The sequence below is a fragment of the Bombus flavifrons genome, chromosome 13 (assembly GCF_040668555.2).
Source record: "Bombus flavifrons isolate JBK064 chromosome 13, iyBomFlav1_principal, whole genome shotgun sequence".
Classification (NCBI taxonomy): Eukaryota; Metazoa; Arthropoda; class Insecta; order Hymenoptera; family Apidae; genus Bombus; species Bombus flavifrons.
Genome location: NC_138454.1, coordinates 8696528 through 8724273, shown reverse-complemented (window position 1 = coordinate 8724273; position 27746 = coordinate 8696528). Strand labels below are relative to the sequence as shown.

Sequence of the window (27746 nt, the reverse complement as noted above, 5' to 3'; positions counted from 1 at the left end):
TACAAACAATTTCAGACGACTTGTCGATGCCGTCCATCGCGCCATCGCGTCTGATTTTTTCGCTTTAAATGCGACCCAACTATTTAATTGCTAGAAACATGGAACTATCGTTGCGCAAACTTCCTTACTGCAACCATAAGAAACACCTAGATCCCCACCTTGACAGAGATGAAGAATTTGGTTGTTTCGATGATCGATTGCCCTGATCTTTCGATATCGCTGTATTCACCTTATTGATTGCATTTTCATGGACTCTCTTCGCGTCGATTATACGATAACAAATGATACTTGCCACGAAGGTCTGTTCTCGACTGCTACTTCGATCTAATCGCAAGTTTTGTGCAAAATCTGATCGAATCGAAGGATAGCTTCTGCAACTAAGCGGGAATTCCGACCGAATGATAAATTTCGCCGAGCAGAGACTAAAAAATCGGACGAAAACTCGCTTAGCTTCGTGCGACGACGACACCGTTGTTTAATTATCCGTAGCGTGATAGGAAGGAAAAATAAAACGATGGTTGGAAGCGACACTTCTGACCAGATTCGAACGAAACGCGCGACCCGTGACGCGATGTCGTTTGTCACATCCTATATCTGCATCCCCGATTTCTTTTTCTTAATTTTTCAAACGTCATCGGGAAGCCCGTTACCATCTGACACACTCGCTGCTGGTTCCCTACCAGCAGTTCCAGTCTCGCATAATTTTCATCGCGAGAGATGTATGAATGTTGGTTGGGAATGTTCGCCGGGTCAAAGTACGGGTCACCGTTCGTGTCAGGAGGAAAAGACTGAGGCAAGCGACGCGTTAACGAATGTATCTGATTGTACGATTTCAACCCTGGTAACCACCGTACAAGTGCCAGATGAATTGTTGGATCGTAAAAGTATATCTGATTCCGTAGGTGGTCCCGCTATTAACGTCCCGATTTTAATAGTATTTCAACTCTACGAGTTTCCTCGTTTACTGTTTCTTCGTTTTGATAGTTTAGCGACTTTTCCTGTTATTCAACGTATCATCACCGTGTAATTCAACGCCGTGTTATAAATGAAAACGTCGGTTTACCGGCCTTTCAAAGAGCAAACTACCTTGAAATTTCGTGTCAGATCGACCAATTTAGGTTGCTTCGACGAACGATTCATTGGCGACACGTGGAAACGAGGAACGCCGATATCGAACGTTCAACAGGTGGTTGCGCCACTAAGCGAAATTACTACGTCGATTCGCGGTTTCGCGCGCGGTCATACGCTGAAATGATAAATGACGATCTCCGGTGGTTCTGCGGACGCGTACCACGGACGACTCTATCCGAAGCTGTCACTAACGAGCTGTCGCATGCTGAATTCTGCACGGTGGCTGTGACGCACGCGATCGCGTCGATCTGTATCGAATATTTATTTATGCGAATCTGCTCGCAAATTTTAAACGAACGCACACCGCGTGCCGTTCCATCGGCATCGATCGCACGTCTCCAAGAATATTTTCTGCCTTTTCCTCTTCCTCCGTTTCTTTCCTTTCGTTCCTTTCTTCTTTCTCTTGCCAGGAATTTATTTAACGATGACACGCGTCTCATCGTCAACCTCTAATCTCATGGAATCGCCATCGTAAGAGCGAGTTTACCATCGTTTTATTAGTATATTTATTACTGCGAGTCGTTAAGAATCTTGATACGAGAGCGATCTACGAGAGATAACGTCCTTGAACGAGGTATCATCCTTGGAGATGCGATTTCACTGGTTTTTTTTAAGTTAATTTAATGTATCGATTCGAAGTAGACCTATCGAAGCTAATAACCGATCGACGGTATCGAGTTGCGTAAAAATCTGTATATTCATGCAAATATTAACAAAGAGTTGCCATCTGGCAGAAATAGCTACGAGAAAAATGTGCGACGTACGCTGGGTTAAAAGATGAAAAGGAAGGTGAAGGAACGCTTCGACGACCACGATGTCCCTCGTATTACGCTGCAAAGAAACGAGTAGCCAGGCTGTTGCAACCGAACGTACAACATTTCCTAGAAGATTAGTTCTTGTGACATAGCGAGAGTTTAGCGAGAGTAATCTAGATTCTAACCGGCCGAGTGATTTACTAATCTCTTCCATCGCTGACGGCGAAATGTCTATGCTCCCCGGAAGTTTAATATAAACATTAGGTCGGTCGTTTTGCGCTATTTGTACGCCCGGGGGGATGTAACCGGCAATCTCATCGACATCCTACACTTAATTAAAGAAAAAGAGCGTTTCGTGCGTTGCCGCGAAGCCACACGAACCTTCTCAGCTACGATTCGATATCGTAAATACCGGCAGCGCGATCGCCGGTTTCTTTTTCTTCCGCTTCTTTCCTTCTTCTTTTCGTTTCGCTGCGTAAATGATAATGCCGCGACGCTGCAATCGCCATGAATTATACACCGTTTGCATCTCTTTTACTCGCCAGCTACAGAAAGGTAAGCGACGAGTCGAACCGAGCATTTTCGTTACCCCCTACTTTCGTAATACGAAACGACGCTGCACGATCAACGATAAACCTATTTCAATCGAAGGAAGGCCACCGATAATCAAGCGCATTCCGGTAGGACCTCGACGCGAAGAAATCATTGATACGAACCGACCATCGTCATCCACCGAAGGAAACGCTCCATCTTTCGAGCTTTCGATCCAACGATTTACGATTGCGAAGAAAATACACGTCCGATTATCCCTCAGAGGCTTTAAATCCACAGGCTCGTGGTTCCCGGTTTCCAGTCCAGCCACTGCGATCACCGTAATTGTAAAAGTCTAACTTCCTATACTTAATTACGGGTACTGTCGTTTTAATCGACCACCGTCTCAGCGCAATCAAGCCGCGCACAAGTCAATACGGTGCGCAGAGTTTAAAAACCAATCCTACGAATCATTCCTTACGCAATAAGCCCGCGCAACACGCAAACGAGCTCAAGGCAAGAAACGTTCCCCTATGTATACGCACGGCGGCAACCGCTTTAAAAACCTCCTCCCGAGTGTTAATTTCGCAGACGGCGCATAATCTGCCGCGTAACCGCGCGTAACTACGCGATGTTGGCGCGGAACGCTTAGACCGCGAGATGCGCGTCCGGGCTGTTCCGATATCTGGCGAGCGCGTACGAATCGCTTAGGGGGAAAAAATCACGCGGTTAGGTCATCGACGTCCCATCGATCTCTGCTCGCAGCATCCCTCCTCGCCGTGTAGACATCATATTGTTGCTGTTCCTGGTTCGCCTGTAATTACTAATTACAGAGGCCGACAGAAGTCACGGCTCCGGAAGCGTGCAGCTCGCCGCGACTCTCCTCGCCCTTTCTCTCCCCCTCCCCCTCGCCTCTGTTTCGCCGCCTCGTTGCAGCCAACATTTAATATCCTCGGCAGAATTGTCTAATACAGCCGACTCATTGATTGGCAGACGGTGGAAGCTAGTTACCCAGCCGTACGTTCCAACCTTAGGGACGAAGCTGCGACGAAGATTAAATTTCCTGTATGATACGGCCGGATTCGCGAGTTCCGTGTACGAGAAAAAACCACCGATGAATATGCAGAAGGAAGCTGCATCTTGATTTCGCGGCATTTCAACATCGGCTTCCTGAGCTTCCTGGTGAAAAAGCAGCCCGAGGTGTGTTCGAATAGCGTACAACTCCAGACTTTCTACTCTTTCGCGAGATTTACCTACACGGATGGATATTACCGTGGAAATATTCAAAGGCGAATAGCATTGTACGCTAAACGAATTGTATACAAATTGGAAAATTGGAGAAAATCGTGAGTAATAAGAGGAGTACGTGAGGCTTGGCAGTACGTAACAGGAAAGCGGTACGAATGGAAGAAGAAAGAAAAAATCCGAGGGATCGTCCCAGCGAATCTATTGATCGTTTCTGCCGAATTCCGAGTAAAATCGTCGCGTTGTTTTTTCCATCTCTCCCTCGCCTCCTTTTGCCACTGGCAAGCGGGGTGGCTTCTACGTCTCATCGATACAGAGCTTCGAACACACTTCGGCGCAAGAACATCGATCCTTGAATAGCCGAGCTAAATGACCGAACGAATAACGAAGCAGCGAGAACCGCGAAGAAGATAATTCGATAAGAAACGCAGATTTTTCTCGATCCAGGCGGATGTTGCGCGTCGATCGGACCAGACGGAAGCAGCGGATCTCGTAGCTAACTCTTTCTTAGCTTTTTAGGTAATTAACGTGGACTTGCGCAACGCGCGATAGAATTCTACTAACAGTTCGAGCTTTAGGGACGCAACTTTCGAGAAATTTCTGTAATATCGATGTTAGAGTAGACAGAATAGCTTTGCTCTCGGTTTTATTCGTGGCTGGTTACGCGGCTCGCTGGAATCGTTTCAGAGACTACTTTCGCCGTCGATGGTTCGACAACGCGTATGGGAAGAACGCAGTTACAATCGAACGTGTTCTTATCGCGAAGGAATATCGCGAGCTTCGGCATAAACTAGAATTTTTTTTTTTTATTTAATATTTCACATTCACCAATTTGGACATTTGGTAGAATTTTTTAGCTGTTTGATTATCATGTGGGTGGCTACCCCCAGTGGGGTACCATCTTCGTGTTTGTTAGGTTATATCCTTTATGAATAAACTAGAATGTCGCTGATTTATATTATTTTCAACCGCTTTCTTCGCTAACTTTCTCGCCGCTTTCTGTCCTCGAAGTAATTTCAATTATCGATCAAAAGCATTACCAAACTAAAGATAACACGGACGACTGATAAGAGCGTAGCACGGTCTCCGATAGCGAAGGATATTTCTCGTCGAACATACGTAGCATCGATTCGGCAACTTAAGTCCTCTGTCTTCGATTAAAACCTTCTATATCTAACACGTTCGAGGTTCCAAACGAATATTCAGTTTCCGAACGATGAGAAAAGAACAGGGGTACGGCCCTATAAACGAAGGAAGACAGAATAGCCGAAGCGTTATCGACGTTTTGCACGGACGTGCACCGTGCAGCGTGACCGTGAAGCTAATGGTTTCTGTCATTACACGAACTACTAATTATCGAGGAGATTGATGGAACGCGCTGACTATTAAGTGGCGGGAAATGATACGCGGCGAGCCGGACCCTGCTAACGTACAAATTAGAAACGGATGAAATAAGGATCGTTAAACTTAGAATCGATAACTTAGACGCAGTACCGTTCTACGATACGCGGTTTCGTTTGCGAATACGAACGCGGCCTTTATTTAATTAAGTTGGCTTACGTGAGGCCGATTCGCGGGAACGAAACTCGCATTGCCATCCACCACGCAACACGCACGCGAGAACTCTTCCGTCGTCGCAATTAAACCTCCAACCGAGATCTAATCGTGCAAACTACGCGCACGCTTCCTATCATCCGCGATAAACGAGCTCTGCGGGGCTATTTATCGATTTTCTCGACGTTAGATGGATTTTCCCTCGAAGGGAATCGGAAAATGATTCGCTTCGGCATTCTTAAGCATCCTTGAAACGATAAGTCGATAGTACCGTTGTTTAAATTCAACTTGCCCGCCACTTCACGTACGTACGAGCCAGGTTACTTAACGTACGACAACTGCAAGTTGCGAGCTTTACAACTTTTTTTTTCTTTTTGTATCCAGATACCACACTACCAGTTTGACCATTTTCGAAAGTGCACGATATCTCTAGACAAGCTGTACAAGGATACTTTTACCATAAGCAAAGTGTAGCCACGTTCGAGTACGTACCAGTGTTAATCTGATGGTCTCTTAAGGCGAAACTGCCGACTAAGGATACCACGCTCGTTATTGGAATTCGATTCTGCTAAAAATTTCTTCGAAGTGGCTGGTACGTCGGCATTTCTAGGAAGAAAGATGCAGCAGCCACGGTCGCGTTCGAAAGCCAGGTCAATGCCAAACTATCGGCCGAAATATTTGACGAGAGTCGTAGCCATCGAGAATATTTACATAGCCTGCAGGCATATGCTCATCATCGTCGTTACGAAGTTTAGAAAACACTTGGACGATACGTACGAATGTTACGATACAACGTTGAAAAAAACTTGTTGAACGTAGGAAAAAGTTTATTATATAATATTTGCCTGCGTAATATTAACGACGAGCAAACTACTAATCGAAAGACACTCGAGGCTTCTTTCGATCGAACGATCGAGGTCGATGAATTCTAATAAGACAAACGAAAAATCATCTTTCTCCGACGATGCACGTCCCTGAAACAGCAAGCTGATTCGATTCCTTGCCCCGTTACCAACGATTTCGTGTCTTACAAGAAAGTAACCACGAATCATTCGTTCGTAGAAAACAGGATTAACGCGGTTGTCGCGCAAGAAAAAGAAAAAGGGCAAGAATAAGAAAAGAAAGACGGCGAGGTTTTTTCATCGAACACGTTTCAAACGACCATCGACTAATTTCAAGGTTCGATAATTTGCCAACGCATGGCTCGGCTATGCCTTTCGAAAAGCCGTGTGCTTCGTCGGATAGATTGATCATCGTTCGATTGAATAGCAATGGTAAATAACGAGCGTACGTCGAAACACGGCATCGTGTAATACGTCTGTTATATTCGTTAAGCGCGGAAGTTTCTAAGATTCTTCCGCTTAATAACACATTCTACAACTGTCTGGATGCGGGCCACGGTTCAAGGATAATCAATTTGTTAGCCGTACCATGAATATCCGTCACGTTCTATCTTCGATTAAGCACCTTCCAATCCTCCTCCATGTTACGTAAAAGTTGGAGAAAAAAGTCGAATCGTTGAGCGTGATATCTTTTTTTAGACGCTGTTCTTTCTACATTTTTTAGCTTGTACGAAGAAATTATCCGCGGATAGAATCGAAATGTCGTTGAAAACTCGCAACGATGTTTCATCGTTGGTCTATGAACCTCGTGGATCAACGAAAAAAAAAAAAAAAAAAAAAAAAAACAGTATACAAAAGGAGATAAAAACCCGCTAACGGCCCTTTGTTGCCGGACAAATGATCAACGCGATTTGCATTTGGCCGAGACAGAACTAATGAAAACGCTTCGGAGAATGTAGTCGCGCCTCGACTCCCTGTCGAGGAGAAAGCAACATGACGAGTTACGCGGAGGATAGTCGTTCAGGAAAATTGAAACGAACATGGCTAGATGCTTGGAGCGGAGAATGTAAGATTGCCAATTACACGCGGTCACACGTGTGTCGTAGGATGCAGGTTTTCGGTGTTGAGAAACCGGTACGGTAGAAATATTCGTAGGGTTCGTTTGTCCGCACTCTGTTTAGGTGAACCAATTAGCCTATTAATAGGATCGTTCGTTGGCCGGAAACTTGTACGATCGCGGCATGTTAATGAAGATAAATAGATTTCAGTTAGGTCGATTTCAACCATTACAAGTATAAATATGATACGATGTACTTGCAATAAGGATGAAACGATGCGTTGAAAAATATTACGTCTTCTTTGTTGGATGCAAGTATTGGATAGTAAATGGTAAGGATAGCTAGTAAACTTCTGTTATAAAAAGCATTCGCTTATCAGAAATGTCCTGTCCTCCCACGTGTTCGAATACGCAAGCTTCTATGGCAGATGCGAACAGAATTACGCCAGTTGTTTCGTTTGAAATTCGAATTTCGATCTGCAGCTCGCGAACGTTCGCAATACCTAGATTTGAATTTGAAATTTTAATCTGAAATTCGAGTTTCAAGTTGAATTTGAATTTAAGATACGACCGGTTTTCGTGGCTTTGAGAATCGACTCCGGATATAGGATTCTAAGTAATAAATCTAAAGCGAAACCGTAATACGAGTCGTAGCAATCGAAACAGCTATTATTTTGTATTGTATAAGCATCGTTAAACGAGCTGCGGCAATTTGTATGAAATGCAACAATGAAATAGAAACGAGAATGGAAAATTAGTTGGATCGCGGTTTGCCGTTCACCGCGCTGATCATAGAATGGTAACCAAGGTGTAGCCGTAGCCGATCAACGAAAGCGTGACAATATGCGGAGAGTTTAAGCAATGACATTGTGATTGTTTCGATCGATTCCCACAATGGCAATGACGTGTGACGCGATAGTGGAAGCTCGCGGTTCTGATTTCCACTTACGAAACGACTACTTTTTCCGATCGTACTGTTAAGAAAGTAATAGAAAACGTAATGTTTGGTATCTGTGTTATTCAAGCATGCCCTTGTATCCAACGATAAGTAAGACGATCGTTCGCTTTGACCTAACAAAATATAAAGTTCGTGAGATTTTATTCAAGATCATTAAGGTGATTGATTTCAAGGTTATGGTTGATTTTTTATAGAATCGTATAAATTATTATTATGCTACAGAGCTCGAGGAATGTTGTATCGTTGGGTGGGGTGGGGGGAAACGAGTGATCGAAGAAATAGATTACCTCAGATTCGATAAATATGTATTCGTTAAACGAAAATGTTAATAAAATTGCAAATGTTCTTCTCGTTCGCCAAAAATTTGTCATTCGTTTTAAGGTTTTATATCGATTTCGTTCATTTCCTTTTTAAGCTGCGTGATGCTGCCATCTGACGACATAGAGTCTAAACAGCACCGAGAAAACCGAATTTGGCGCGTAAAATATTTACAAAAAAGAAACCAACAAATGTAAATGATATTTGTAATTTAATAAATTGTAAAGATTTAGAAAATTTGCGTTACGGAATGCCATGATTAATCTGCGGGTTTTTGTCGAAATTCTATATCGAAATGGAATAAAAGCTTGTTTCACCTACTTAATGTTATAACGTGTACTTTACTCTCGATATTCTGTATATTTTGGCATATTAAATACATTCTATACCTTGTTGCACATCCGCAGTGCAGCAGTAACATTTACAGCTTACAAAGTATCAATCCGTTTCAATGCTGTACGAATAAACAAAAAAATTCACTCACCGCAATTGCGTTGTAAACACAGGAATGTGGTATAGAACGACATGTCTCTTTGCGCGTCAACTCGAACAAATTGAATTATCCACGACCTACGCACAACCGCAAAAAAAACGAAACCAATCTTCACGGCTGACCACTGTGATCTGCAACAAGTTGCAATTTGTAACGGTTTCGATTTCCATCTGTAGTTCGATCGATCGATTGATCATCGTGTCCGAGCTATCAAGTGAATTTAACTTCATGTACCAAAAATTATATTGTATTGATGTAAATTATGAAATATATTGAATATATTTGACTAGTTGTAGTTTGAAAAGAAATCTATCTAAAATATTCAAAATATTTGAATACTACATAGTAATTTTATAGTTACAGCAACGAATATAATGTTATACAGCTGTAATTGCTTTTCATAAGTAGCATCGCGGCATAAAGACGTAATGTTCACCAAATATAGATTTTCAAAACATTATACACACTAATTATAATAAATACGTATTCAAGTAATTAAGGTGACATAGTTGAAATTGATTAAAATAAAGAAATACGTCGTACTACTTACATATAAAAACCAAAATTCAAGTCCGTAGGACCAAGTAGGACGTAGATCGTTCAAATGACAAATTATTTCCCAATGTTGGTACAACTGGAAATTCAACGATAGAAAATGACGTTGGTCATCCTTCCGGATTCGATCGCTCTTTCAGTATAACAAGATGGCTGATCAGGTACGTGTGCGATATTAACAATAACAATATGTATCTTTTTTACATTCACCTTCATTATTTATTAACCATAATTGTCACACAATCAATTTTATCGTTGTAGTTAATAATCGGAGCAAAAAGTTGACTTCTTAAAAATATTACAAAAAAGTTGATAGCATAACCGCTGCACGTGGTTAGACTATTCGAATGCACTGAGTATTCAGGATACTTTGTCATATGCATACGTGTGTAATAATGAATTGTATTTTTGCTTTTAGAGTGAACGTGCGTTTCAGAAGCAACCCACGATCTTTCTTAACCGTAAGAAAGGTCTGGGCCCAAAAAGGAGGAAGCCAATGCGGTATAGCCGCAATGTAGGTCTTGGCTTCAAAACACCACGTGAAGTAACTATCCAATTTAACCGAAAAAAATAATAGAAACTAATAATATTTAACGAATGCGTTGTAATTTTTCTTTTAATATCATTTTTCAGGCTCTGGAAGGAACTTACATTGACAAAAAATGTCCATTTACTGGTAACATTTCTATTAGAGGACGCATTCTCACTGGTGTAGTACAAAAGATGAAAATGCAAAGGACTATTGTCATACGTAGGGATTACCTTCATTATATCCGAAAATATAACCGCTTTGAAAAACGTCATCGTAACATGAGTGTTCATCTGAGCCCTTGTTTCAGGTTAGTTCCTATATATCTCTTCATTATTTTAAAGAAGTTGTTAAAAACATGTGATGATATAGACGACGGTCTTCTGAATTATAAATTGAAGCAGCTTATTCGTCTTCTGAGAAAGAATGGATGTTGTATTTATCATATATAAAAATCTCTTTTTATATATATATATATATATATTCTCATTGTTTATTACAGAGATGTTGAAATTGGTGATGTCGTAACGATTGGAGAATGCAGACCTCTGAGTAAGACAGTCAGATTTAATGTTCTGAAGGTTTCTAAAGGAACAGGATCTAAGAAAAGTTTCAAGAAATTCTAAGATTATAAAATTCATAAGCTATGGTTAGTGATGGTGTTAAAAAATTTTTTATATGTTAATAGAAAAAAAATCGAAAATGTAGAGTGATGAAACTAACGACGGTCTTCTGAATTTATTAAATTGAACGACATTACATCGTATTCTGAAGATCTTTAAAATACAATTTCAACATACTTTTAAAACAAAGCTCGATATTTTACACTTATTTTATACCTTACAGGGGCGGTTGACATTGACAGGAACAGAAGAGGGAAGAGAAATTACCATCTTCATTTGTATCTTATAATGTTACAAATTAATAAATAAAAACATTTCTATACAAGACTTCTTAATTTACGCAAAATATTATTTTAGTGTTATAAATTTGCAATTAACACGTTTGAAACGTTATAAAGTAAGACGTAAATACGTGTTAAAAAATATATTTTTATAAATTTCAACAAGAAAGACATTTTATCAAAACAATTTTTACATAATTTCAAAGCTGCTTAATAACATGCTTATTGTCGCAAGAGAACAGAATTCTTTACATTATATACTTAATTATAATTATCAATATACAATATACGAGTGCATCACAATTGTCACATAATATCAACATCTTTTTTTTTAACAACGTTGATACAATATCAAATATTTTCATATTACATGAATCGTCAAAACATTAACAGAACTTAAAAAGGATATATATGTATCCATTAACACTTTTGTACAAGATCATTACAAATAGCTTTGGCGATTCGTATTTTTATACGCACGATGTTTAATACAATATCGGAAAAAATTCACGATTATTACCGCAATATTGTATTAAACAGATAATCACAAAGGCACTATATATTGTGCTATTTAATATTATTTCTTGATTTTTCTTATTTGTATATCATAATTAAAAAATCTCATTTATACACTTTAAATATCATAAAATAATATCTTCTTACTACTTTCTTGTAAAATATTTTTGCTAGCCATGTAATGACACGCTTTACTTCTTAATGCAATCTCACTTGTGTAAAATAACATAGTCACCTATGATTGATTGTTATTGCAAGTTATAACTACAATTATTGCTGTAAATGTTGCTAGTACAATAAATTATAATAACAGCCACTTGTCTGTTAGAAATCTAACTAATGATTAGTAATTGAATGAGTTTTGGATGAAAATTCGGCTATATAAAGTATGTATATAATAGGTCCTGCAAAACCTAACAATAAAGAAAAACCAAGAAGTTGTGTCCAGGATAATCCACAATCATCACCAGAACATCTAAATGTTTCTGTTAAATGAGAGTCTTTTGTGTTACTCTCTGCTGAGGTAAGTAATTGGTCACATTCTGAATTGCTAATTTCTAAAGAGTTACCACTATTGAATGATGACAGAGGTTCACAAACTGAATTTAATATAATTGTATTAATTTCTGCCTTTGGCAATTCGATTACAACAGGATTTTTTATCACATTTAATAATGGACCTTTTGTTACTGTATTTTCTGTCTCTTCACCAGAACTGGACATACTTACTTTGCTTCTATCTGCCTGGCCACTCTGATGTTGTTCTAAAGTCTCGGTCAATAAAGAAAATGGTTGTATAGGTACTTTTATGAACCGTCTTGCATGTATTTCATTCTCTTTGTGAATCTTGTTGATTCTCTTCAATTCAGAGATCTAAAAATAGAACTTCCCATTTGAGTTCATTGTAATTTATTCTTGATTTTGATCTTTTTTTGTGTCTTTACCGTGCATCTATACCGTAATGCCAATGCTTGTAATGTATCTTCTGATTTAAGTGGAACATTTATAACTTCCACTTTACGTGGTAATGATGTAGGTTTGTTACGTTGTTGTAAAGGAATATTTTCTTCGTCTCCACTATTTTCATCATCCGAATACAAAAAAACATAATGTGGGGAACCATCCCTTTGATTTCCACGTTGATAAACCATTTGTCTGAAAGAAATTGCTTTGCCATATACACAAATGTGAATACATAAAGACAAAATGTAACAGAAAAGAATTTCCGAGGGAAACATTATTGAGTCATATTCCAATATATAATATATCATATGTGGTCTGTCAAACGATAATCTACGATTACCAAAATTGTTTATTACCTCACAGCCTCACGCTTCTTTCTTTTTCTCAAATTCTCTTTATTATTTTTTATTGCTCGTTATATCATTCAAATCTGAACGACATTTCAAAACATGATTGCTATTTAAATCTTGTGTCGATCGTACGCGAGATGTAACTCCTTGCACAAGTCATGCATATGTCTATACATTATATGTACACGCACATACCATAAAGAGAGGTTAGGGTTTCTGTTATGAATTTTGTAGTAACATACAGCAAATTCACATGAAATTACTCCGTGTTATGTGGCTTACAGGATGATTAAATACCTAGAAGAAGGCGAAACTTTAAAAGACAAATCCAAATGTGCTAGCATACGTGCAAATTTAAAAATGTGTTTGTTGGAAACGGATTGTTGTAAAATAGTGAGTTATCAAATTGTGCAGTTACGGCTAAATTAACCTTCATTTATGGTACAAAATAAAATGCAAATTTATGTATAATATGTTTATTTTATTATATTATAGCAAAGACGAACTCCCAAAGACTGTCTTGTAAGCAGAGATCCGTCTGTCCCTGAAGAATGTTACTTATTGCGACAAACATTTTTCGAATGCAAACATTCAATTGTAAGTATACCTTTTTACACTCGACGGAAATTATTTTTTTCATTAAGCAAGATTACGCGTGTTATATACCATGTACTTTCTATTTATATATAGCTGCGTATGTTAATTTAATAAAATACATCCAACATGATGTATCCCAATGTTGCTTCTACTAATTGTACCTTATAAGAAATACATATTAGAGTATGATACAAAAAAAAAAAATAGACTTTTATAAAATAAGCATATGTTCTCTATGTTCTTTTTTCAGAAAGATTTAAAATGTACTCACAAAGGGTTAAATAAATAGAATAAACAAATAACTAGTTAACTTGTTTCTTTTTTTCCAGATTGATGGCAGACGAAGGTTCAGAGGACCTAAAGGCGTCTAATACTTAGTTATACAAATTTAAAACAAAGAAAAGGAACGGACGCGATGTTATACAGTCTGTAAGATGTAATATTAGAAGTGATTTATTAGTATTTCGTTATTATTCGTTGTACACGATATAGTAAACCCTATCATAATCGCAAAGTATCAATGTATCGTACAATCTCACTTTTGTCTGACGAAACTGTCAGAATCTGGTGATCGGATCTGCGAATAGAACTCGATTTTCTGATACGATCGGAAAGTTACCCTGAAGAGGCATTACTCCCACGTGGGAGCAAAAGTATTCTCGTAAACAAACTTGTGCAGACAAAGAATCTTTATTTAACGGCGTTTCTCTTTAATGAGACAAAACCAATCACACCTCACATAATCGAGACACGCAGTCACACGCGGTCTTTAAGCCACGTTCAATCGTACATGTATTTTTACGAGTGTATCGTTTCAGTCGCGATACACGTGGAGATCACAGTAAAATCGCGAGTTTTTTTATTTCTCGTTTGTTTGTTCGTTCGTCTTATATTTAAAGGGCATCTTGTTCCACATTTTTGTTTCAGCGAGTACGAAGAGACGTATTTTAATAAGTCATACGCCGTCGAATCCTTAAAAATCTACGTTAATAGATCGCGCCTGCGCAATCGTTCTAGCTATTGTCTGTATGCAACAAGCGTATATTGACTATACGTTTTTATCTTTTGTTTTCTCATCTTTTGTACTACAATGCCGAATCACACTACTCGTCCTCATCCTAAAATTTCTACGGGCACCTAAGAAAGATCTGATATAAGCTTTTTCCGTGTCTTTCGATCGATCTACTTATTTCTCCCAACGAAAAAAAGACGCAGGAGATCTCTACCCTTTCATCGTTAATAAGACGAATAAAATACAAATTCAAAAGTTAAACGACGATCTTATCGATCGATTTCGGTGTTTCAGCTTCGAAGTCATAATTCATTCGTGAATCCTGTCAGCTGCAATCAAAACCCGCGAGTATCGATAATCCAGGCAAGGATATGTAATATCAAAGGTGTGAATGCAATTAGTAAAAGATATATGGAGATTATGTTTACAAAATGCCCTCAACCAGAAGAGCTTCTACCACGTCAAGGTTTGATTCTTCTTCTCTAACTGACCTCGAAAAAGAGTGTGTAGCATTTTCAAAGAGTATCTTTTTTATCAAGAAGGATTCGCGACACCTCATTGCGTTCGTTGTGATATATGCGGTAATCGTTCGAATATCACAGTTTTTCGAGTATACATGTATATGATATGTAGTTAGCGATTTAATCGATAGTCGTCGATATAGTAATAAAAGTATCTCGCAAATCTCTATGTTATGTACATGCAAGTTGCGCTCGTTATCGAGCGTTACGAACGCTCGCATAAAACGGTGGATGAAATATGTAAAGTCGAAAAATACAAACTGGCCAGAGGCGTAGCTAGACGGGTGTGCAGCCCGAAGCGTACAGATTTATCATCGAGATTTCTCTAAAGCGTATACGAACGTGCCTCCCTCTAACGATATTTTTTACCATTTCGTTGCGACCAGAGATCACGAGACAAATAGATCTCCGATTCTCTCCCAGTTGGCTGGCCATTGAACTCTGGTAAAGGAAGGGCTCGTTTCGTAAAATTGCGAGATTCGTAATAACGTCGGCAGTACGGCTCCAGTAAAGTGGCGAGTAGCGCGTTACAGTCACGCGGGACTCGTTACACCACGATGGTAGATGGTGCGATATAAGAAAATAAGTGACTTTATAAAACCGGGAAAATTCATGAAACGATCAAAGTGTATCGTACAGAAAGCGGACTACCAATATCGCAGAGGCTGCTATTACGACTGAACGAAACGAGCCTTGAAAATCTCCCTCGTTATACGCATGGTTACCGTGTAACCATAAACCTTTACGTTTCTATGTCTTTCGCTGATCAAATCAATCCTCTGGTCATACTCGAGATCAAGAAACCCCTATCGACTAAAGAATATTGCATTTAGTGAGTCGACAATCATTACAAACCACGTTACATCGCAAACTCTAGTCGTAGCGCGAATGCAACGTGAACGAATCGACACAGGCCAGCCTTTCATTTAATCCACCCTTCGGAAACGAACAACTTTACAGAGTAATCCTGTTCTGCTGTACTGTTGTGACTTTGTCGGCGCGTGGTCAGCGTTTCCTGAGGAATCAGAAGCACACCGAGGGTCTGTAGAGACCAGTGTAGCCGCATAAACGGGCGCGTAGCGCTGGCAATAATATCGCCGCCGCAGAGAGATTGTCTTGCAGTTGTGAACATTCGCAGATCAGGAGGTACATCTTGTCACCTTGCGACATGGACTTGTGCAGTGTGATTCGTCTCAGACCCACCGATTTCGGCAAATATCGGTACATCATACGGGCACCTAGAATATAAATACCATGAAAAACAACGTCATCAACATTGACCATGACCGTTCAAATATAACAGAATTGTAAGAAATATGAACAGAGTACCGGTCCAGTAGAGCCAGTTCTGCTCAAACTTGAGACCGTCGTCGCCCTCGAACACCTTAAAAATCGAGACAATGTAGCCAGTGGACGGAATCGGTGGTCTGACACCAGGTGGTTCCAGGGGCGGTCTCGCTATGGTAGCTACCTCGTTAAACAGATCCAACGTGTGACTGGCCGCATATCGAAGATCTCGAGGATCGAACTTTCTCAATGCAGCGCATTGGACCTCGTTGTAGAAGTCTACTGGATCCGTATTCTGCTTATTTATCAAGTAGTACGTGATGAATGGAAAATCCGCTGAAATCGGTCAAGAATTATACTTGACTATAATCACGAATTCCTCGAAATTTAACTGATCGATCGTCGTACGATCAATCGTCAAATTACGTACCATTTTTTTCCATATTCGTAAGCAGAATACTCTGGGAAGCTGAGGGTGCAATTTCAGCGACCAATTCGGCCGCGGTATCCCGTTGCAGGACCAAGGGCTGAGAAACTGGAGATTCGACCACAGGATCCAGTGGCTCCAGAGGTGTCATGAAATGAGCTAGAACACATTGCTTCGGGTCCTCGACTTCGAGAACCGACAGAGGGCTTCCTGGCTTTTTTTTGTCTGCGATTGGTGCGTGCTGAAACGAGTCAGAATAAATCTGTGATCGAGAATAAGGGTTAATTATCTGCTTCGTTTAATTTCCTGGTTTTATTTGTTTTTACTGTTAACGTGCGATAATAGTCAAAAAAAAAAAAAAAAGGGAGAAGTGAACAACGTCCGAAACTTAGTGAGCAAAGAGCAACGCATAAATCTGTATTTTTAATGCGTTACCCGCGTCATTTACGTTAAAGCGATGCGTCGTTCATCAGACATTTGTTGTACTCCGCCCCAACGGGTAAGTTTTTGTCTATTTTTACTCGTTTGAGACCGTGCCAGCAAGGTCGTAACTGCTCCCCGAGACACTAAGGCCAATAACTCGAGTATTCTGGTTTTAACGAGTGCATTCCCGATTAGTGTAGTTTCGTGCGCATCGTTCGAGTGACTTAAAAGTATTCACTCGACCTTGATACGATCGTTGATACCACGATAGGATTATTTCACGATCCAGCTGCAGATTTTGTTTGCCCAGGAACAAACGATCGATGTGGATACATGTACTTTTTACCAAGCTCCGGTCGGTCGGTTACTGCGTTGTTACAAGCTGTTGATGTTAAACAGACGCAATGCGAGATGTTTGCATAGCTGCCTGTTACGAAAGATGCTATTGTGAAACGCAAGTGCATGTTAAAACAGATTTGGATAATCTCGAGGTAACAACGACATAAAAGAAACGACACAAGAGAATTGTAGACGATTTTAAGAAAATTCTGTTAGTATCTTCGCAAGCAATAAAATAGTGCTACGCCGTCGTGGTATTAATAAACGAATCCCATACGATCTTAAGCCTAAGCGAGCGAATCTACAGGCGTATTGCATAAAAAGTCAAACATTCGTGCGAAGGAAGGTTGTCTGGTGCATTTATTAATTACGTAGAAATTAATATGACGTACCGGTACTCCCGCTGGTAAAAAACGTTCAAGAGAAGCGAGGGGAATGATGAAACAGTCGCGGTCCAAGGTGGCCAGGGAGATTGGTTCGCCACGCGGAGGGCTGTTTCCGGAAACCACCAGGGGCGTGTACGCGCCGGAAGCTCGGTTACCGCTAAAGGAAACCTACAAACGCCATACAATTCGGGATAATTAACTCTGGTGACCAGACACAGACTCGTGCACGTACATCCCAACGAATTGGCCTGCCTCGTATCAAAAGTTACCTCCAACTATGTATACGAGTTCCCGCATTTAAAATACGGCTTCTTGTTCCAAAGCTTGAGCATTTTGTACATGCAGCCACTGTGTAAGCGAGTTATCGTTCGAGGAAAAGGTGTGTCTTCGTTGTTACTAACCGATAAAACAAAATTTACCCCCCAAAAATATCGCTGCTGAAAGGCTTGATATTCTTAACGTCGAACAAAGCAATAGCTCCATTCCGTCTTTTTCCACTTTCATCTTTCTTACGATGAGATCAAACATCCAATGAAGCAAACGTAATAATCCTGCCGTTTTTCGAAATCGTTAATCGTGCTATTGCTGGTAATGCCGAGGCAGCATCACCGTTGTCATACTCGTTCTGTACCGATCATAAATAGCAATAGTGAGCAACACGACCTCGTGTTTATTCGTGTTTCCACGTTAAGCTCGAGTCGATTGCATTTTTAACAGCACCCTCGAGTAACAAGTGAATGTTAAAGTTGCCGGTGTCGTCTCACGATGTAGGTTAACGCGATTTCTTTCCTTGTTGCCCCGTTTGCCAGCCATTCGTCTGATAACCTCACCGTGATTTATGGCGACAAGCGAAACGCTACTAACCAAACCCGACATTTTCGACAACGGCACGGCATTTTCAACGGAGCGAACGCTTTTCGCCGATATTCAGGATAGTCGAGCAAGCTGACTAAATAGAAACAAGTCGTGGGTTGCTCCGCGTGTTATACTACGCGGCTTTAACCATTATCGAATATCTTTGAATTTCAAAGAATTTAGCTTCTTACGACTATAAACTAATTTAATTCTTTGTGTCTATAAAATGTTCGCGAAAGCCGATATTTTATAGTCGCATAGCAATCTGCAATAATTCGTGCAGATCTTCCAGATTGCATCGTTAATGAACAATTCAATGAATTGAAATGACGTTCAATGAACAATCGATGATTCATACAGAAACATTACACGAAATGAGAAATCCTTCTCTTCTGAATAGTATCAAGTAATAACGTTGATGCAGCGAGGGTTGGTTGTATCGGGTCCCCACGCAAATTGCAATGAAACCAACTGGCCACAACGTTACCTGACACACGTGGCGCGTTGATAATTGAAATTATTTGACGACAACGAGCCACGCAGTCGAAACGTAAAATGTATAATTAAAGTTCAAGATCGAGGCCAGGCTATCGATCGGGACACGCAGAGACCACAAATTTTCTTTTGTCCGAGCTGAGAAGCTACGAGGTGAGAAGGTGATTCGTGTGTTTTTTTCCGGGATTTCTACTGGTCCCATTGATTTTAGAGGATTTCAGTACGAGCATAGTTCGCTTAGAAATTGATTCCAACATACTGGTAGCCGTTGCAGCTAAGAATCTTCATTAGAGGGATTTAACGACACAGTAAAATATCTTTCCCCCTCGGCAACTTCGAAATATTTTTTAAAACATTACGAAGAATGAAAGTAAAAAATGGGAATGGATTATGCAAAACTACGAATGATCTCGTTCGATAAACTGTCCATTTGCCGGATAAATTTCTGCCGACACGTAAAAAGCATTTTGTCTCGTACAGTTCGCGTATTTCACTTTTCGAAGGAAGACACTACAGTTGCGGATGTACATTTACATTCACGGGATCGAAACCGAGTCGAGTTCGTATGCAACGTTATATTCCTGTTGTACGCGTACCGACTTCACGTGCCGTTCCGTCCAAGCCGTTGTAAAAGTCTGTCTAAAAGATGGCAAGCCGCTTTACGTTCCACGGCGGTAAACTTTCAGCCGAGAATTTCGAAATTTTCCCGAGTGCAGTCGTAAAACTTGCTGTCCTTCGACCAAACGTCTATGAAAACCAACCGTAACGCGCCTTTAAGTGGGCCGTGTTTTAATTTATTAAACTTTCCTTTTTTTATTTCTGTAGCTTAACGCGCGTCAGGCGGCGTATCGCGCGACTTTTTTAAATTGAGTATATCTTGCACACTGGTTAATGTTATTCGTCTTCTAAATTACAGATAGACCTGTTTCTGTCCGCAACCGCGTCGATCGAATCAACGCGTCGCAGGGATCTCCGTACATTTCTCTATCGCTCTTTCGGCTCTCTTGAAAAAAAAGTAGAATACAACGATAGACACAAGCATCCAGTGTAGCGATCCATTGAGGAATTCGGGTGCGATGGAGAAAGGTTCGGGCGGAACGAGCACAATGAGCACAGGATATCGAACAGAGTTGGCTGCGGCTCGCAGGAAATTTATGGTACGTCGCGAGGATCCGCCTTGGCGTGCAATAAGATAGCGAGTTTGCGTGCCGGCCACGAGGATAGCGTAGGTGTAAGTTTATGCGGGTCGTTCCGTGCATGGCCCCCTCGTTTCCTCCGTAATTCCACCGGGTCGCGAAACTATCCCGCGTGTGCTTCAGTCCGGACTGCCCCGTACTCTCCGTGTGTCCGTGTGCATCCAACTCTGGGCGTGTACTTTCCATTGAAATATCGTCATGAGTGTCCGGACTGGCCATGTTTCAGGTAGCCACTCGTCGATAGCGATTCGCGGAGTCTCTGTATCGTTCGTGGAACGGGTTACAAGCGTGTAATTTGCAACGGAACAACACCGTCCAGCTCTCGACGATGCTCGTATCAGAGGGAAAAGAAGTGACGCCGCGAAGCCGTTTCCGCGGCTGAGCGTTTTATGTCGAGTGTGTCCTCGAACGCGAGCAACAAGCTTTAATCGAGCGCGATAACGCTACGTATCGTGTCCCCGATTCGTCATCGAACTGCGCATCTATACGTCGACCAGACGAAACAAGATTTACGATTTCCATCGGCATTCGTTTTATAAGGATTCGGGATTCTCAGCGAGACGCGCCAACGTTCGATCCTCGCTCAGTTGGTCGATGTTTTCCCGTTGGGAAAATCCACGGAGTAGATATACGCCGTCTGCGATACTCTGTTCCGCCGTGAAATCGTCGTCCGTGTAGTGGCCACTGATCGGAATTAGGTTTCTACGATTGCCACGGATCTTTGCTCGTTGCTGGTAGTAGTTTGCCGGCTTGAGAGGGCGGTTGATTAAATTTAACCTACATTGCTGACACCTGAACCGAAGTATTTGATTAGACACGAACGAACGATCACACGTCCGGCCAAGGTGCATCGATCTTTCGGATCGCATCGACGCGACGACTGTGCGTTAAAATTCCGTCAAATCGGAGACCGACGAGATTAGAGGAATAACTCGAGTCACGTCGTCTCCGACCATCGTTGATATCACATCCGGTCGTGTGTTTTACCTTTTAAATCATTGCCAAATCCTTAGATTTGGGTAAATGTAAAGCTAGCGATGTGCGAACGCGACAAAATACATGAAAAAGAAAATAAATCTCTGACCAAGAGTCTCACCTACCTGTCTAGAAGCGGTTGGCGTCGTGGGTTCCGAGGAATCCTTTTGCTGCGCGGTCTGAGTCTGTTTCCTCCTAGCCTGTGCCCCGGCTCCGGATCCCTGTCCCGATCCACCGCCCCCGCCTCCTCCCCCACCACCCCATTTAATCAGATGAGGACCGGAATTCTTCCTAGGCGGTGGACCTAACCTCTCGGTGGGTTCCTCGGGGGGTGAACCGAGGGCACCGCCTGTCGGTGGCGTTAGAAACAGATGAGTCCGGTAGCCGAAGCCCTGGTGCTCGTGATCGCCCATCGAGGGAAAGTAGCCGAACTCTTTACTGCGTCGGATCGGTGCGCGCGTGCCGACGGCCGATTGGCCGGCGCCGCGCACCACGCCGAATCGAGTCCCCGTGTACCCCAAATTCGTCGGCCCGCAAACGGAGCCGAGGGTCGTTCGACCCTCCAGGCCTCCTCCTCCTCCTCCACCACCACCGAATCCCTTCTCGCCGAAGTTCTTGCGGAACATAAGATTCATGACTGACAAGTGTGTGAAACAGACAGGTACAATGTGACAAAGACAAGTAACGAACAGGGAGGAACGTCTGGTTCTCGCGTCTTTTCCCGCTACTTTGTTTTATTCTCTTTTCTTTACTTTGCTTTTAATTTTCTTATTCTTATCTGTTTTTCGTTCACCGTAGCACGTGGTGACCGAGCGATGTAATTGTTTCGAGATGTTTTCAAGTCCAAGGAGTAGTTGGTTTTTTGGAGCTCTACAGCGTATGGAAAGCAGCGCCGGTGGTGGTGGTGACGGTGTTCGACGATCACGAAAGCGTCCCTAGGCAGCTTCCCTACGTTTAACCGTGTTTCTTCTCTTAGTACCCCGTACGCGATTCCGGTGTCTTCCGTCTTTACTTTCCGACGTCTTTCTTTTTTTTTTATTCGTTCACTTTTCACGAGAGAATGAAACGAGTCCAGACCCGCACGTTCTCATCGATATTCTTTCGATAAGCCAAAGAACCGTCGACGTCGAGCCTCGGTCGCGAGAACAACGATCGATCTGAACGATTACACTTGTTCGTTGAACCTTCGATTTCGAAAACTTGCCGCGAGGAAACGCGATTAACTAGGAAAGGACCGAATTTTGAAGGAACTCAACGCATTCTGATACGTTCGAGTCATTTCGTTTGTTAAGAGGAATAGATTCGCTTTGCCGTCGCTTTCGTCGTTCTCCCAGCGAACTTCGGAAACGAGGATTTCTCGTGTCTAACCAATCATCAGCAGAGCGTAAACTTTTATTCGTGCTGCTTTACTCGTCCTTCGGAATTACCCACTAGCGTCATGCACAGCTTTTCTTCTACTTTTCTTTCGACACGGTAGCCACGCGACAACTTCGTCTCGAGTTCGGTCGCTGAAAGAAACGCGATTACATCGACTGTTTATACGCGCCACGAATCTCGTTTAATCGAAAGCCCTACCGCCTTGCTTGGCGTGCTCCAAGATAACTAATTTCCCGATCTCTTTCTCCGTCCAGTTGGCGAGTTACCATCGTACGTCCACCTGAATCTAGCATTTCCCGCCCTCGCCCAAGTATCGTCGGATCATAAGCGAAAGAAGCCCAAGATCATGCGGAATGAGATCACGAGAAGAACGCAACGATTTACAAAGTTGGTCGAGCCAACCTGTGCCGCGAAGACGATCTAACCACGCTCGATTTAGCTCACCAACAAATCTCAAGGTCTAGAATTATAATTACACCTCGGCAATAACGGTATCGCGTGTCACGCGAGAATCGCGGATCCTCGTTTACGTTCTAATAAAGACACGTTACCCATATGTTGGATCCAACGGAGACCCTTCGATCCTCGTTTGCCTGTCGAAACTCGTCGGAAACTCGCGCGATCCGTCTCACGCGTCATTCGACCAGCACCGAATCGTTCACGAAATTTCCAGTATCGCGAGACGACGATTTCCAAGCGAATCGAGAGACCGTGATTGGATTTCCTGATACCGTGATGTATTCGCGACGCGAACACTACGTCGCGACACGTCGTGACCCGTGACGTTGAAGTACAGGCAACGCGGACGTGCCCTCCATGGTAGGGGAGGACTGTTTGGCCTACCCTGCGACGCTGACTTTAATACTCGAGCCTTTCGATTGATCTGCCGCAGCCGCGAGGAAGACTGTCTTGTCACGATAGCGTTCGCTGTTTACGGCGCAGTCGGTGAAACGGGAAACGGCAGAGGCGTTCGAGAGCTCGATACCTGCGGCTCGACCTGCAACGTCGATCGTAGTTGTGCGAACCTGGCTCCTACAATATTTGTTAACAGGTTCGATCCGTTGCAGCTGTTTGAATAATTTTCGTCGATCGTGTAAGACCGATTTATTCGAAACGAGGATACTGGGGATAAGAAATTGACAAACTTTAGTCGAAGATTCCGTTTCATGTTTCCTGAAAACTGTGCCAGATAGGGACGAGGTCGTTGTGGAAGATTCAAAGTTTATTACACGAGTTCAAACGTTGAATCCTTCGTAAGCGGAATTCTTTTCGCTCGCGAGAGGACGTTTTTTACTTTGCCTCTGAATATGCTAATCGTAACAGATAAACGTTATTCCGTTTTTGCGAGAATGTACGTAGTTTGGGTTACGCGTTTAAACGCTGTCGTACTTCGTACTGTCTTACAAACTGCGCGCGACTGCTGTCATTGCAAATAGGTTAAAGGATATATGGCGAACAACTTCTATTTTTTAATCAAAACATTTAGCTCCTTAAGAAGCAGCATTCGTCCGTTTCCCTTTGACTTTCTAAAAACGAAGTTACGAAGTCTCCTTAGCGAATGTTTCGTCGCGCGAAGAAGAGAATCGAGTCCCTTTCTTCGCGAAACGCGTATTCCTTATGCTCCATCGGACAAAATACCTTTGACATTGCGAGCTAGTTAGCTTTTGCGCATACAAAAGAGAAGCATCGAAACGCGCGATTACGCTCGATCTTACAATTCCGTTCAACTGGGACAGAAGTAACGAGCATCGCGAACGAAGGACCTTCTTCTTGCTAGAACTTGGCGCGGTGTTTTACGAACTAGTCTGCGGTCGATGGGTAACAGTTCGGTACGTTGCGTTACAACGTTAGGTTGGAGGAAGTCGCGAGGCAAAACGAACCGTGTTTTTTCGTGCAAGTCGAGAGTTAAGAAGGGGCCGCGACTTAATTCGAGGTTGTTCGAGCTCGACGCTTCGCTATGAGTAAAAAGGTACACGACTGTACGATCGCGATCGTAACGAAGAGCCACCTTCGGTTGCTTTCGTTTGTCTGTCAAAGAAAGACACCGTGCGCATACACGCCGGCCTTCTCAACATGGAAAGCGAACAGCAAGCAACAATTATCGGTTATCGGCTACGAAGAACGATCGTTAAGACGTTCAGTGGCGTCATACATGGTCCACGCTGAACCTTCCAACAGCTACATTTAACGCATTCAAAAAACGTACAGGATGAGTCAGCAGGACCAGCTTACTGACATTAATCTTACTACTATGATTTGGTTCTACGTCTACTCAAAAATACAGAGCGAAGCGTGTAAAAACAGCGAACCAGAAGGATAAGATTCCTGGCAATCGGTACTTTGTTAATATATTGTAGTAAACACGAAACAAGAATAGTCGAGTCGATGATCGTGAAACTCGATGATCAACGTACGTATAGCTATATACTAGGATTTCGAGGTAAAGTAGGAACGGAGGCGTCGAATGGCTGTCCAGGTGTACACGGGTCTACTTCACTGCGGTCTATAGGGATTGGAACACAGCGGAACAGATGCACGAGCACATTTACGAGCCCAGAGTGGCACCGTTAATCGTTCGTTCGACCATAACAATTCCACGCCACAATTCACAAAACATGACGAGATACTTGGTTGGTGAACTTGTCCTGACGAGGAAATACCTGCTGATTAGTCCGCTGCGTGGTTGACGGACAGGCGACACACAGGTAAACCGAGTTGCGGAGTTACAAATCAAACGGAGAAGTCACACAGAGAGTCGCGATCGCGAGACACACGTGTGTCGGCTATGCGCTAGATCGATGCTGTATTGAAATATTCACGGGTGGACGGGTGTGGTGGTGGTGTGTGTGTGTCGCGCAGCGTCAAGGTCTTTTGTCAGCCAACGCTCGTTATCTCCGACCCTGGTCACCGTGATTCTTCCTCGTCGTGCACGTATGTACACCGTGTTGCCTCAGCCTGTGTTTCCGTCGAAGCTCGATCACGGATAGGATCGATCGATTTGACGCGCGACCCACGTGTCCTCGTCGATTAACTTGCCGGAGAGCGAGGGTAGCTTCGCCACGCGACCGACAGCCTCGCACTGAGCGTGCACGAGGCGTCGCGACGCTGACCAGGCCTGATGACGTTGCGTTGCCTGCCCGCTCCACCGACTTCTCTTTTGCGCCGCTTTCGTTAGCCGATGCTCCGAAATTTTCGATCAGCGTTGGGTGCTCCGATCGGTTCCGACGCCTTTGTGGAATACTACAAGTTGGATCGTGTCTTATTTCTTGAAAAATACTAGCGTTGCCTGTAAACGCGAGACGATATAACGTCGATAGCGTTTGTTGCCATAGTTGACGCGTCGTTGACTGCGTGAACCAGGTCTGCCTACATCCTGGCTACTACGCGTTCTTCGCAAGCGACGTGGGAAAACGTTCTTAAATTTGAACACTTGCGACGCGTTAATATTATCGATCCTTTTAGCGATAATCGCGTGTATAAAGTTATTCTCATGGGTTTTGAAACGTCTGTGAATATCGAGTTTACGTTCCTTGCGAGGTATCGCAGTTCGAACCGCTTTCGGTTGGCACTGGTTCTCGAGCACGAGGCGTCGCGACACACGCCAGGACTGCGAATAACCGAGGTTCTTGACGCGCCTGAGCAACGTTGCGAGCTCGTTGCGCGAATGCTTCTACGGCTCTTTTTCTCGATGGCAAAATGGGTGCGGGTTTTTATCGAAAACTCGAACGCAGCGAATCTTGAGAAAAATCGATAATACGCACCAAGGAAAACTCTTTTCGCTATTTTATCCTTTTGTAAAAAGGACGTCGAAAGTTTAGATATGAAAGAACACAATTCTTTTGGACCTCTGCCACTTCGAAAAATTAACTAACCTCGTTACGCGAATATTATTAGAATCTATTTAGCGTCATCGGCGAAAAAGTCGAAGGATTTCGTCGAAGGTTTCTTTGTTACAAACTGCTAACTGCGAGAACTAACACGATCACGCGAAATGGTAATAATTTCTTTACATCAACGAACATGGCGAACTTTCTAACATTCGCGACTTCTCCTGAGACGCGATACCAATTTTAACCACGGAAAATGGTACGTGACATGGTTTCATTGAGAATGTAAAATGTCCTCTCGGTGCTCAACGTTTTTGATATCTGGTACATGCTCGAAATGCGCGATAATCGTTGGAAGAACGTGGCGATCGTAAACATCGAAATTTGTTTCAGGCGACAAACGGTGTCTCGTTGGAGCAAAACGACGTGAGAAATAACTGTTATTGCGAACCTGCTGTGTCTCCAGCTGTACAAGGAGGAAGAAAAGAGAAAATAGTCGATACGTGTATCGAAGAAAAATGTTTATCGAAGTTATAACAGGAATTCTGCTCGCTTATGAGAGAAACTACGTTAACTCGAGAGGAACGTGGGTACGGAATTAAAAGATCAACAAGTGTTCCATATAAATTTAGCTGCGTAGAGAACGATATGCAATAACAAAAAGAAAAAAATTGGCAGCTTAAAACACGACCAATTTCCCAACTCCAAACCTGCGATATTCTCTCTATGATTTCGATCCGTTCTGGTTAACGTACAAATTTCACGAATGCGCGAAGCTGCGTTAGAAGTAATCGAACTACCGACGAAACTGGTTCCCTTTCGCGAGATTTACGATGACAGAATGTCGCTATAATTCAGAATACTGAGCGTGACTGCACCAGTCTGAATGAAAGAGCGGGTTTTCGATAGCGACGAAAATCGCGGCCGTCGCATTTTTGGCAACAGTCCTTTCATCCGTCTTGGAATCTCCATTTACGAGTCAGTGAACACGACGAAAACGACGTATACTGGTAAAATTTGGAAATGCTTCTTACTCGAACTTAAACCGAATTAAACCGAAATTATCTTTCTGATTAATAGCATGGTTTTTATAGAAATTTACGAACTCCTTTCCAAATTGGCAACACTTTATGCGGTGATAAAGAATCACCATCAGATTTATCGGTATTTGAAGAACTGGCCGCGGATTATACCGACCATTATATCCTCGTTACCTAATTTCCAGCGCGACCCACCCCCAGGGAACGGTTTTACTATGGAAGATCGAATGGCTGATAGTAACTGATCGTCGATTATGAAGGCGTTTCCGTGAAACGGATTTTGTGTGT

At 42.4% G+C, this 27746-nt stretch overlaps 4 protein-coding genes across 11 annotated transcripts in view; 2 read left to right on the top strand and 2 right to left on the bottom strand.

The window, feature by feature from the left end:
* Positions 1–9521: 9521 nt before the first annotated feature.
* Positions 9522–10918, top strand: RpS11 (ribosomal protein S11). The gene is made up of 5 exons (XM_069125473.1): positions 9522–9600; positions 9858–9983; positions 10073–10278; positions 10471–10617; positions 10815–10918. Exons 1-4 carry the CDS (start codon positions 9589–9591, stop codon positions 10592–10594), a joined length of 468 nt encoding a protein of 155 aa, XP_068981574.1. The 5' UTR covers positions 9522–9588; the 3' UTR covers positions 10595–10617; positions 10815–10918.
* On the bottom strand, positions 10450–12845 carry LOC138186016 (lysM and putative peptidoglycan-binding domain-containing protein 3). The gene is made up of 3 exons (XM_069125462.1): positions 12708–12845; positions 12333–12543; positions 10450–12261 (listed from the first exon to the last, which is right to left on the bottom strand). Exons 2-3 carry the CDS (start codon positions 12537–12539, stop codon positions 11725–11727), a joined length of 744 nt encoding a protein of 247 aa, XP_068981563.1. The 5' UTR covers positions 12540–12543; positions 12708–12845; the 3' UTR covers positions 10450–11724.
* A 113-nt stretch (positions 12846–12958) lies between these two features.
* On the top strand, positions 12959–13675 carry LOC138186021 (cytochrome c oxidase assembly factor 5). The gene is made up of 3 exons (XM_069125474.1): positions 12959–13094; positions 13197–13298; positions 13628–13675. The coding sequence occupies exons 1-3, from the start codon at positions 12987–12989 to the stop codon at positions 13667–13669; spliced, it is 252 nt and encodes an 83-aa protein (XP_068981575.1). The 5' UTR covers positions 12959–12986; the 3' UTR covers positions 13670–13675.
* Positions 13676–13735: 60 nt separating this feature from the next.
* Positions 13736–27746, bottom strand: part of LOC138186002 (uncharacterized) — a 29988-nt gene continuing 15977 nt past the window's right edge. For 3 of the 8 annotated variants that reach the window (XM_069125416.1, XM_069125417.1, XM_069125418.1), the window contains exons 3-7: positions 21340–21563; positions 17700–17861; positions 16549–16807; positions 16161–16454; positions 13736–16069 (exon numbers count right to left, since the gene is read on the bottom strand). In XM_069125416.1, coding sequence (XP_068981517.1) covers positions 15855–16069; positions 16161–16454; positions 16549–16807; positions 17700–17861; positions 21340–21563 — 1154 coding nt within the window. In that variant the 3' untranslated portion in view covers positions 13736–15854. Of the gene's footprint in view, positions 16070–16160; positions 16455–16548; positions 16808–17699; positions 17862–21339; positions 26816–27746 lie in introns of those variants that run through there. The other 5 variants (XM_069125412.1, XM_069125413.1, XM_069125419.1 and 2 more) reach the window with 5 other exon arrangements.

Bases quoted from the DNA above. Each gene is read 5' to 3' on its own strand.
- LOC138186021 (XM_069125474.1), top strand. From the start codon at position 12,987: ATGATTAAATACCTAGAAGAAGGCGAAACTTTAAAAGACAAATCCAAA. The intron at 13,095-13,196 runs GTGAGTTATCAA...ATTATATTATAG, and splicing joins AAACGGATTGTTGTAAAATA to CAAAGACGAACTCCCAAAGA. The intron at 13,299-13,627 runs GTAAGTATACCT...CTTTTTTTCCAG, and splicing joins TCGAATGCAAACATTCAATT to ATTGATGGCAGACGAAGGTT.
- RpS11 (XM_069125473.1), top strand. The intron at 9,984-10,072 runs GTAACTATCCAA...ATCATTTTTCAG, and splicing joins GCTTCAAAACACCACGTGAA to GCTCTGGAAGGAACTTACAT. The intron at 10,279-10,470 runs GTTAGTTCCTAT...TGTTTATTACAG, and splicing joins CATCTGAGCCCTTGTTTCAG to AGATGTTGAAATTGGTGATG.
- LOC138186016 (XM_069125462.1), bottom strand. From the start codon at position 12,539: ATGGTTTATCAACGTGGAAATCAAAGGGATGGTTCCCCACATTATGTT. The intron at 12,262-12,332 runs GTAAAGACACAA...TTCTATTTTTAG, and splicing joins CATTACGGTATAGATGCACG to ATCTCTGAATTGAAGAGAAT.